Raw genomic sequence first — 12,197 nt, 5'->3', positions numbered from 1 at the left:
TACTGCCTGGGCGCGCCACGGGCTGGTACTGCATTCGATGATGCCCTCCCGCTTGAGTCTTTCTACTTCCAACGCAATGAACCGTCTGTCCTCCCAGCTGTACCGCCTACTCTTGGTCGCTATGGGTCGACAGTTGGGTGCGAGGTTGGCAAACAGAGAGGGCGGCTTGACCTTCAGGGTAGCCAGACCGCACACTGAGGGGCGGCTGGGACCCACCGTAGGTAAGCGTGATACTTTGGTGGTGGCACTGGAAGTCCAGACCCAAGATCACGCTCACAGAGAGATCTGGCATTATCAATAGTTTAAAATCTCTGTAATCATTGCCTTTTACCGACAACATAACCGCGCAGAAACCTGTAATTTTTGAGGTATGAGTCTTATCGGCCATAGCGATTTTGCCCTGTGTGGGGACTATCGTTAGTGAAAGTCGTTTTACCAGGCTAGTATGAATAAAGCTTTCGGTGCTCCCGCAGTCAATCAAGCATTTAACCTTGTTCCCGTTTACCTCTATGTCCATCATCGATTTAGACAACGGATGCGGCCTGGATTGATCCACTGTGATCGAGGCCACCAGTGGGTCCTGGAGGTCCGTGTAGTCGGGGCAAGATGGTGGACTCCATGAGGGTGGACAAGATGGCCGTTCCCACGGCGCGCACGCAGCGGTGGTGGAGTTGGAGGCGGGGTTCCCTCTGCAGACTTTGCTGAAATGTCCTTTCTTCCCGCATTTAGAACAGGTGGTGCCCTTCGCTGGGCACAGATGCCTGGAGTGTTTGTCCTGGCCGCAGAAGTAGCATTTCGGGCCCCGATGCATCGCGGCAGTAGTGGGGCTCCTGGGTGGAGGCTGGGGCTCCGATGGTGCTGGGCTGGCCTGAGACCTGGGAGGTGAAGATGGCTTCCAAGATGGCGGCCCCCACGGCGCGCACGAGGCGGAGTGGGCTGCGTGGCCTGGGGAACAGGATTCAGAGTTCTTCTGGGCCATATCCAGCGATCGCGCTATACCTATAGCCTGTTTTAAGTCCAGTCCCTCCTTTTCAAACAGTTTCTGCCGAATGTAATTTGAACTGAGGCCCGCAATAAGGGAGTCTCGAATCAGCTCCTCAGTGTACACGATGGCAGACACGGCCTTACAGTTACAGTCTCTGCCCAGTACTTTTAGGCTTAGTATAAAGTCCTCTAGTGACTCACCATGCCGCTGCGTGCGAGTAGCCAGAAGATGCCTGGCGTACACCTCGTTTATTGGCCGCACGTAGTGGGCCTTCAGAATGGTGCAGGCATCCCTGTAGCTGGTGGCATCTTGGATGAGAGGGGAGACCCGATGGCTCACCCAGTTTCGCAGGATTCCCAGTTTCATGTCTCCGGTAGCGGTTGCGGCTGCTATGGTGGTGGATGAGTTTGCAATGAAAAATTCGAAGCATTGGAACCAGTGTCCGAACTGTGTGGCTGCGTCTGAGGCATGGGGGTCCCGATCCAAGCGCTCTGGTTTCAGGAGTCGATCCATCTTGGTGTTTTAGTGATTAAAATTGATATGCCATCAATGACTCAAAGACAAGGATTCAACTGAAGGCTTTTAATCACTAAGAACATTGCAGCATTACAGGTCTTCCCACATCGGGTTCGTCTGGTAGGAATGACTCATACAGCTTTTGAGACCTTTATATGGCAAAAGACAGGGGCGTAGCCAATACACACACAATAGGAACAAAAGGGGGCGGTTCACACAATACAAGCAGGTAAAACACATGGGCTGATGAAGGCATATATTTCATCACACAGCCCTCCCTCAGTACTGCCCTTCCGACTGTACAGCACTCCCTCAGTACTGCCCCTCCGACAGTGCGGCGCTCCCTCAGTACTGCCCCTCCGACAGTGCGGCACTCCCTCAGTACTGCCCCTCCGACAGTGAGGCGCTCCCTCAGTACTGCCCCTCCGACAGTGCGGCGCTCCCTCAGTACTGCCCCTCCGACAGTGCGGCGCTCCCTCAGTACTGCCCCTCCGACAGTGCGGCGCTCCCTCAGTACTGCCCCTCCGACAGTGAGGCGCTCCCTCAGTACTGCCCCTCCGACAGTGAGGCGCTCCCTCAGTACTGCCCCTCCGACAGTGCGGCGCTCGCTCAGTACTGCCCCTCCGACAGTGCGGCGCTCCCTCAGTACTGCCCCTCCGACAGTGAGGCGCTCCCTCAGTACTGCCCCCCCGACAGTGCAGCACTCCCTCAGTACTGCCCCTCCGACAGTGCAGCGCTCCCTCAGTACTGCCCCTCCGACAGTGCGGCGCTCTTTCAGTACTGCCCCTCCCGACAGTGCGGCGCTCTTTCAGTACTGCCCCTCCGACAGTGCGGCTCTCCCTCAGTACTGCCCCTCCGACAGTGCAGCGCTCCCTCAGTACTGCCCCTCCGACAGTGCGGCGCTCCCTCAGTACTGCCCCTCCGACAGTGCGGCGCTCTTTCAGTACTGCCCCTCCCGACAGTGCGGCGCTCTTTCAGTACTGCCCCTCCGACAGTGCGGCGCTCTTTCAGTACTGCCCCTCCGACAGTGCGGCGCTCTTTCAGTACTGCCCCTCCGACAGTGCGGCGCTCCCTCAGTACTGCACTGGGAGTGTCAGCCTAAATTTGGTGTTCAATTTTCTGGAAGGCTTGAGGGGATGGTGGAGGTAGGATGAGAATTTTGTGTTGGTTTTCCTGGTTAACGAGTTTTTGCTTCCACTCCCCTACCCGGAGACTGTTCTGGGTATCAGACGCTGTCTGTGAGTGAAGATGTGCTTCCTGACATCAGTCACGAACAATGATAATGTTTTTTGAAAGAAAATATATATATTTTAAAAAGCTGTTTCACAACAACCGAGTGTTTTTCCTCTCTCTCCCAGGCTCCTTCAGGCAGTAAGACAACGAGCAAAGGAAACAGCTTCAGCAACTTTTTCCTGAAAGCCAGTGCTAGTAAGTAATACCATTGGTGGCCTGGGCCCTAAGCTCTGGAATTCCCTTCCTAAACCCCTCTGCCTCTCCTTCCTCCTATAAAACGCTTAAAACCTACCAAGCTTTTGGTCACCTGTCCTAACGTCTCCTTATTTTTTTATTCATTCACGGGATGTGGGCGTCGCTGGCAAGGCCGGCATTTATTGCCCATCCCTAATTGCCCTCGAGAAGGTGATGGTGAGCCGCTGCCTTGAACCACTGTTGTCCATCTTAACAGTTTTTTGATATGACCGAGTGCCTTGCTGGTCCATTTCAGAGGGCAGTTAAGAGTCAACCACATTGCTGTGGGTCTGGAGTCACATATCGGCCAGACCGGGTAAGGACGGCAGATTTCCTTCCCTAAAGGACATCAGTGAACCAGAGGGTTTTTCCTGACAATCCATAAGTTTCATGGTCACCATTACTGATACTAGCTTTTTATTCCAAATTTATTTAATTAAATTAATTTAAATTCCCCAGCTGCCGTGGTGGGATTTGAACTCGTGTCTCCGGATCATCAGTCCAGGCCTCTGGATTACTAGTCCAGTGACATTGCCACTATGCTACCGAATGTGTGTCGGCGTCAAATCTTGTTTGATAATCGCTCCTATGAAGTGCCTTGGGACGTTTTACTACGGTAAAGGCGCTATATAAATGCAAATTATTGTAAAGCGTATGACTGTCCGCGTGTGTTCCAGACACAGCACTCACTCATTCCTCCTGAGGGACCTGCACCCCATTCCCTGGCACCATTTGGGTGTGCTGTGTGTACTGACCATTCTCTGGGGTTTTTTAATAAAGACTTGCATTTATGCGGCACCTTATCATGTCTCTTAAACAGCAAAAAGCTGCCTATACATTGAAGTGCAGTGCCTGTAATGTAGATATTTTTCGACAGCACCTCCCAAACCCGCGACCTCTTCCACCTAGAAGGACAAGGGCAGCAGCCGCATGGGAACACCACCACCTCCAAGTTCCCCTCCAAGTCACACACCATCCTGACTTAGAAATATATCGGCCGTTCCTTCATCGTCGCTGGGTCAAAATCTTGGAACTCCCTCCCTAACAGCACTGTGGGAGCACCTTCACCACACGGACTTTGTTTTAATTTGTTTATGGGATGTGGGCGTCGCTGGCAAGGCCAGCATTTATTGCCCATCCCTAATTGCCCTTGAGACTGTGGTAGTGAGCCACTGTCTTGAACCGCTGCAGTCCGTGTGGTGAAGGTGCTCCCACAGTGCTGTTAGGGAGGGAGTTCCAGGATTTTGACCCAGCGATGATGAAGGATCGGCGACATACTTCCAAGTCAGGATGGTGTGTGACTTGGAGGTGGTGGTGTTCCCATGCGCCTGCTGCCCTTGTCCTTTTAGGTGGAAGAGGTCGCGGTTTTGGGAGGTGCTGCCGAAGAAGCCTTGGCGAGTTGCTGCAGTGCATCTTGTAGATGGTCCACACTGCAGCCACGGTGCGCCGGTGGTGGAGGGAGTGAATGTTTAAGGTGGTGGATGGGGTGCCAATCAAGCGGGCTGCTTTGTCTTGGATGGTGTCGAGCTTCTTGAGTGTTGTTGGAGCTGCACTCATCCAGGCAAGTGGAGAGTATTCCATCACACTCCTTGTGCCTTGCAGATGGTGGAAAGGCTTTGGGGAGTCAGGAGGTGAGACACTTGCCACAGAATACCCAGCCTCTGACCTGCTCTTGTTGCCACAGTATTTATGTGGCTGGTCCAGACAAGTTTCTGGTCAATGGTGACCCCCAGGATGTGATGGTGGGGGATTCGGTGATGGTAATGCCATTGAATGTCAAGAAGCGGTGGTTAGACTCTTGCTTGTTAGTGATAGTCATTGCCTGGCACTTCTGTGGTGCGAATGTTACCTGCCACTTAGCCCAAGCGTGAATGTCGTCCAGGTCTTGTTGCATGCGGGCATGGACTGCTTCATTATCTGAGGAGTTGTGAATGGCGCTGAACACTGTGCAGTCATCAGCGAACATCCCCATTTCTGACCTTATGTTGGAGAGAAGGTCATTGATGAAGCAGCTGAAGATGGTTGCGTCTAGGACACTGCCCTGAGGAACTCCTGCAGCAATGTCCTGGGGCTGTGATGATTGACCTTCAACCACATCGACCAGCTTCCTTTGTGCTAGGTATGACTCCAGCCAGTGGAGAGTTTTCCCCCTGATTCCCATTGACTTCAGTTTTACTAGGGCTCCTTGATGCCACACGCGGTCAAATGCTGCCTTGATGTCAAGGGCAGTCACTCTCTCCTCACTTCTGGAATTCAGCTCTTTTGTCCATGTTTGAACCAAGGCTGTAATGAGGTCGGGAGCCGAGTGGTCTTGGCGGAACCCAAACTGGGCATCAGTGAGCAGGTTATCGGTGAGTAAGTGCCGCTTGATAGCACTGTCGACGACACCGTCCATCACTTTGCTGATGATTGAGAGTAGACTGATGGGACTGCAGCGGTTCAAAAAGGCAGCTCACCATCACCTTCTGAAGGGCAATTAGGGGTGGGCAATAAATGCTGGCCTTGCCAGCGATGCCCACATCCCGTGAACAAATTTTGAAAAAGCCCTTTCCGTTTTAAGTTGTAGGTAGGGCGACCTGGAGTGCCGGTTATCAGCACCTAGGACTAAATCTGCTTCAAACCCCACAGAGAAAGGTTCGCCTCCATCCAAGTTGCTCTCGCCGGCCGCCAAGGAAGAAGACCCTCCGGCCAAACCCGCTCCGGAGCCCCCAGAGAAAGTGGAGGCCCCAGGGGGAGGAGAGTGCCACGGCAAGCCTGCTTCAGAGAGAGGGGGAGATGAGGAGAGGGCCTCCGAAAGCATGGCTGCAGCACGGAAACCACAAGCGAAGGCTCAACAGGAGAAAATCCTGGCAGAGAAAACAGGGCTAGACAGAAAGCAACAAAAGGATGGACAGAGGTTAGTGCCAAACGTCAGTGTGTGGGGTGCAGTGTTCCCTCTAATTTTTTTTATCATGCACAGTCCCTTTAAGTGGATGCGTGGCCCATTCAAATTTTCACGCATGCGCGGTGCTTTCCCATTTAAAAGCTGGCGGGGGACCTGCAGACCGCTGCACAGCCACGCAGCTTAGCAGAAATGTTCGTGGGGTGGGGTGGGGTGTGGAGGAGTAGATGGGTATCAGTCGTGGCTATCACTCTCACCTCTGAGTCAGACGATCGTGTGTTCAAGCCCCACTCAGAATCACAGAAACCTCACAGTGCAGATAGAGGCCATTTCGGCCCATCGAGCCTGCACCGACACATATCCCACCCGATCCCCGTAACCCCTACACCAACACATATCCCACCCTATCCCCGTAACCCCACGTATTTAATCCCCCTAACACTAAGGGTCAATTTTTATCATAGCCAATCAACCTAACCCACACATCTTTGGACTGTGGGAGGAAACCGGAGCACCCGGAGAAAACCCACGCAAACACGGGGAGAATGTGCAAACTCCACACAGACAGTCACCCGAGGCCGGATTTGAACCCGGGTCCCTGGCGCTGTGAGGCAACAGTGCTAACCACTATGCCACTCCAGAGACTTGAGCCAGGGGCACATCCTGATGTTGTTGAAAGGCGCTATATAAATGTAGATTCTTTCAGTCTCTTAACTAACTGCTGCTTTTCCTAATTCCAGGATAATGAATGACGACAAGAGCTTGCATTTATTTAGCGCCTTTAATGTAGATGAGCACAGGGCAAAGTAGCAGTTGACTTTTTCATTAATTCAGAAAAAGCAATCCGAAACCACTGACGGTTTTCAAATATGTTTTTCCCCCCACACCCCTTCTCCCTGGACAGCAGCAAGAAATCCAAGCGTAATGCAGCATTGGCCAGGGAAGAGCAGGAGTCTTGCAACAAGCGACGCCGGAGGATCAGACAGCCGCAGTCAGACAGCAGCGACGATGAAGGTGGGATATTTTAGTTTTAATCCTTTACTTGCTGGAGGATAATGTTTTTTAAAAAAAAAAACACAATAAGTTCTCGCTCGGTTTTAATTTTTGAGATGGGTGCAAATCCAGAAACGGCTCTGGACTCAAGTCAACACCATGGCTGCTGTACACACAATCTGCGGGGTGCACTGCAGCTCTGCACGCTTGCTTCAGCCATGCCTCCCTCCCTCCCCTGCGACCTCCGCCATTCCTCTCTTCTCTTCCCCCCCCCCCCCCCCCCCCGGAGAAGGACAAGAGCGGCAATGCCGTGGGAACACCGTCACCTCCCGAGTCGCACACCATTCTGACTTGGACCCCTTGCTGTTTCTTCATCATTGCTGGGTCAAAGTCCTGGACACGATTGTGGGAGCACCATCACCGCACGGACTGCAGCGATTGAAGAAGGCGCACCACCTTCTCCAGGGTAACTAGGAATGGGCAATAAACGTGCCAGAGACCAGATTGACCAAGCAGACATGTCATTGACGCCTGGTCATTTATTTCTGGCACCCGAGGGTTTTTATAAACTGAGCAATGCCATGAAGCCCAACAATTCATCTCTTTACAGGAGCTGCCTGCAGAGTGCTGCACGACCGCACAGCTTAAAGGGAACATTGTGGGGGACGGTTGGGGTGGAGGGATGGTGGGCAGTGTTGACAAAGTGTGGAGGTAAGTGGTCTCTGATGGATAGGATGCAGAGTTAAAAGCTAAGCTGTGCATTGAGAGGAGTGCCCAAGGTTCATACCGCTCGGAGTAGCCAGGGAAATGCTGTTGATGGCAAGGGTGCGGAGTTTATGGCGGGAGCCGAGAGAGAAGATTTTGGTCTTTCCTGTGTCCAGTTTGAGCAATTCTAGCCATGCCATGACTTAACATCAGATTTATTTTCTTACTGATCTAAAAAAAAAAGAAATGTTTAAGCAGTTGGGGGTTACTCTCACTGTCACTCAGTTTCTTTGCTTTCTGTTCCAGTAATCCCAGACTCTCCTGAAGCTCGTGATGTAAAGACTCCGTCACCACCCCCGGAAGCGCCAAACAAGGAAGAAGATACATCACCTCAATGCCTTTCGGATGTTGAAGCTAAGGCACCGTGTTGGGAAAGTGCGCAGGGAGCTGAGGTAATGGGCAATTCCTCCAGCGCATTGCCACTCTTTAAGTCTTTATCTGCAGGAATTATTCAGCTGGTTTATATAGAGAATAATACGCAGTAAAATTATATAAAGAATGTTCTAGCAAGGAGCTGCGGCATTCCTCTAGCTGTGAAAGGAACAAACCAGATACTGCAGTGAAATCGGTCTTTAAGCTTGTGTCTGGGACTGTAGGTTTGCACGGCTGATTCTGGTTTGTACGGTTAGGTGTGTTTTGTTTTTGGCCAATTTAAAGCCATAGCCTTTAACAACAACTTGTGTTTATGTAGTGCCTTTAACGTTGTAAAATGTCCCAAGGCACTTCACAGGAGGGTTATCAAACAAAATTTGACACCGAGGCACATGAGATATTAGGGCAGGAAAGAGGTTATAAGGAGGAGAGAGAGGCGGAGAGGTTTAGGGAGGGAATCCCAGAGCTTGGGGTCCAGGCAGCTGAAGGCATGGCCACCAATGGTGGAGCGATGGAAATCGGGGAAGCGCAAGAGGCCAGAATTGGAGGAGCGCAGGGAGGGTTGTAGGGCTGGAGGAGGTTACAGAGATAGAGAGGGGCGAGGCCATGGAAAGATTTGAAAACAAGGATGAGGGTTTTAAAGCCGAGGTGTTGCCGGACCGGGAGCCAATGTAGGTCAGTGAGCACAGGGGGTGATGGGTGAACGGGACTTGGTGCGAGTTATGATGCAGCACAGAAGGAGGCCAATATTAACAGGTCAACATTATAGCCTCACCCCGTTTTTCTTTGTTTTCCCCCCGCCCCAGAAGGCAGCTGGAGTGAAACGTAGGAAACGTCGTCGCGTTCTCAAATCCAAGACCTTTGTGGATGAAGAGGGCGCAATCGGTGAGATTTACCAATTGGCAACTCAGTTCTTTGACTCAATATCATGTGCACATGAGTCGGGGCTCCCCGGGGCGGGGAGGGCGCGCGGGCTCCCCGGGGCGGGCGGGGAGGGCGCGCGGGCTCCCCGGGGCGGGCGGGGAGGGCGCGCGGGCTCCCCGGGGCGGGCGGGGAGGGCGCGCGGGCTCCCCGGGGCGGGGAGGGCGCGCGGGCTCCCCGGGGCGGGGCGGGGAGGGCGTGCGCGGTCTGAAGCTCAGCTTGGGGTTGAACAGGAGGCTGAGGTTACAAACCATCTTGGTCCACTCCAAGACGGTGGCCAGGGAGGGGGTGGAATTGGTGGCGAGAGAGTGGAGTTGTGGCGGAGGGTCCGAAGACAGTGGCTTCGGTCTTCCCAGCATTTCGCTGGAGGAAATTGCAGCTTATCCAAGACTGGATGTCGGACACACAGCGGAGTGGGTGACGGGTGGGGTGGAGTTGAATGTCGTCAGTCTGCGTGTGGAAGCTGACTCCTTGTCTGGGTGCTGTCAAAAGTCATGCAAACTAAGTTTAAAATCTATATTGTAAGCCCCGTTGTAAGAGTAACCCGATCTAACCATCTGGTTCTCTCCTCATTCTATTTCCCCCTGCCATGTGTCAGTGACGGAAAAGGTTTACCAGAGTGAGTCGTGCACCGACAGTGAGAGCGAGTTTGTGTCCAAGCGACAGGACAGCCGACCAAAACCAGCCGGCACAAAGAGCACGGGAGGAGTCAAAGACGAGCCAAAGGGGCAGAAGGAGAAGAAAGCACTAGCGCCCAGCAGAGCGGGCAAGCAGGCATCCATCATGGGGTTCTTCAAAAAGGCAGCCTAGTGCCAGCTCCCTCTGGTAACGTGTTGATCCGGCCTCACCCAGTGTTGAATGGGCTCATCAATCATCATGAAAGGAGCCCCGACCGACGTCGTGGTCTAACCGGGAGCTCCAAAAGCTAACCATAGACACTCGATATACTTTAAACCTAAATTAAAAGTGACTGATCTCCTAGAGGAAACTTGGTGCTGGGCGAATCGTATGTGTGGGAAAGGTCACCATAGACCAAGAGCTGCTGTTTAAAACCCTCGAGTGTCGCTCGAATCAGAGTGAAGTGACCTCCAGAGAGTGTTTCTCATTGCACGTTTAAATATTGTATATTGTCGGGAGACTTGATGCTCCCGCACATTTCTGGGAGTAGTCTTCAAACTTTATTCTGTACCCCTCCAGTTCTCGGTCACCTACGGGTGTGGTATCGCCCGACGAGACTCTCTTCAATTCAGTGCAGTGATTGTCGGCAAATAGTGTTTCACACGCAAGCCTGTGTACACGTGATAGTTACAGGACCATGAAGGTCGAGCATTAACCATCTGCTTCAGCTGAGAATGTTAGTTTGTTTTTCTTCTTTCCTGTTTTTGACCAGATTGAAAGTGGAGTTGGTTTCGCAAAAAAAAATAACGCATGCTTGCGAAATGTTACGGTCGGTTGAAGTCTCGTCAGTCAAAAAGATAAGCTGGTTTGTAACCCTGCGTGCTGTCTGGGACTCTGTGCTGTTACAACCCTTGTTACTCATGTAGTTTTCTGCCTCGCTCACTGCCTTGTGTCATGTGGAAGATCCCTCGGGCCCTGTGAAGTTCCGGGAGCAGGTCGTGGGATTGTCTCGATGTACCAGAGCTGCTTTTAAGAACCTTTTCCAGAGCCCCACCTCTCCCAGTTTGACACTGGGTCAAACTCCACTGTCGCTAACATCCCTTGGGTACCTTCTCCCGTATGTGAGCAGGGGCAATGAATGTCTGACAGATTGTATCGGGCCTCATAGATGTTCATGCACTTTCCACAAGTCACTGGACAGTGAGCAGGAGTGCAAACGCAGTTAATTTAGTTTAATTTCCCCTCACTAAACCCACCCCACTTCCCCCCCCAACCCCCCCCAGGTAATATAAGCAAACCCGGTTCTTTACTGGTTAAACATGCATCTATATATTATTTCCCACAGAATGCTCTGCTTTCAGCCCCTAGTCGTTGCTACCCTGAGGAGTGTGAGGCAGCAGTGTTTGTGTGGGGTTCAGCAGACTAAGGAAGAGTTCACATCCCTTACGGGTACTTCAAATGCAATGGGCATGTGTTTTTATGAAATCATTGATTGCATTTGTATTTCAGGCCTTGTAAACGGAACGGAGAGTGGGTGAGGGAGAGAAAGTTCGAGATTTGAATAGCCCTCATCTCCTGTGAACCATTTGCTGTTTAAAGTTTCTGATACGTGAATAAAAGTTTTTTTTTAAATAAACCAGCTAAAATTGTCCAGTATTATAGTCATAAAACCCAGACTAGCAGGGACCGTGTAAGGGGCTTCACTCCAAAGCGCGTGTGTGTTTCACATTTATTGATTTTTTTTTTCCCCAATAGGCTAGTGTCGGACTGTGCTTTTCAGCCCAGCTTCTGCTCGTCTAAAGCACAAGGTTTTTGCTTTAGGGTGAATTGTTGTGTTTAAATCCCTTCAAATCCTCGCCCCCTCCCTATCTCTAACTGTCTCCAGACAACCCCAACCCACTCCCGCTTTTGTTCCTCCAACTCTGGCCTTTTGTGCATCGCCCCACCATTGGCGGCTGTGCTATCAGTCGTCAAGGCCCCCACGCTCTGGAATTTCCTTCCCTCCCCGAAACATAGAAACATCGAAGATAGGAGCAGGAGTAGGCCATTCGGCCCTTCGAGCCTGCTCCACCATTCAATGAGATCATGGCTGATCATTCAAATTCAGTACCCTGTCCCTGTCTTCTCCCCATATCCCTTGATCCCTTTAGCCTTAAGAAATATATCCAACTCTTTCTTGAATATATTTAATGAACTGGCCTCCACCGCCCTCTGTGGCAGAGAATTCCACAGGTTCACCACTCTCTGGGTGAAGAAATTCCTCCTCATTTCAGTCCTAAATGTCCTACCCCTTATCCTTAGACTATGACCCCTGGTTCTGGACTCCCCGACCATCGGGAACATCCTTCCAGCATCTAGTCTGTCCAGGCCTGACAGAATTTTATAGGTTTCGATGAGATCCCCTCTCAATCTTCTAAACTCCAGTGAGTATAAGCCCAATCGACGCAATCTCTCCTCATACGTCATTCCTGCCATCCCAGGTATCAGCCTGGTGAATCTTCGCTGCACTCCCTCCATGGCAAGAAAGTCCTTCCTCAGATAAGGTGACCAAAACTGCACACACTACTCAAGGTGCGGTCACACCAAGGCCCTGTATAACTGTAGCAAGACATCCTTGTTCCTGTACTCGAACCCTCTTGCTACGAAGGCCAACATACCATTTGCCGCCTTAACCGCCTG

The 12,197-nt window shown here is 51.8% G+C and overlaps 1 protein-coding gene across 4 annotated transcripts in view; it reads left to right on the top strand.

Moving 5' to 3' along the window:
* The window catches only part of pold3 (polymerase (DNA-directed), delta 3, accessory subunit), a 31,077-nt gene extending 19,927 nt beyond the window's left edge, over window positions 1-11,150 (top strand). For 2 of the 4 annotated variants that reach the window (XM_085999794.1, XM_085999798.1), the window contains exons 7-12: window positions 2,860-2,929; window positions 5,597-5,864; window positions 6,754-6,863; window positions 7,854-7,999; window positions 8,786-8,864; window positions 9,499-11,150. In XM_085999794.1, coding sequence (XP_085855920.1) covers window positions 2,860-2,929; window positions 5,597-5,864; window positions 6,754-6,863; window positions 7,854-7,999; window positions 8,786-8,864; window positions 9,499-9,710 — 885 coding nt within the window. In that variant the 3' untranslated portion in view covers window positions 9,711-11,150. The remainder of the gene's footprint in view (window positions 1-2,859; window positions 2,930-5,596; window positions 5,865-6,753; window positions 6,864-7,853; window positions 8,000-8,785; window positions 8,865-9,498) is intronic. The other 2 variants (XM_085999795.1, XM_085999796.1) reach the window with 2 other exon arrangements.
* Window positions 11,151-12,197: the final 1,047 nt, after the last annotated feature.

Source organism: Somniosus microcephalus, chromosome 10 (genome assembly GCF_052327205.1).
Source record: "Somniosus microcephalus isolate GS21.2 chromosome 10, FLI_Smic_1.0, whole genome shotgun sequence".
NCBI lineage: Eukaryota > Metazoa > Chordata > Chondrichthyes > Squaliformes > Somniosidae > Somniosus > Somniosus microcephalus.
This window is presented reverse-complemented; position numbering and strand designations above follow the sequence as displayed.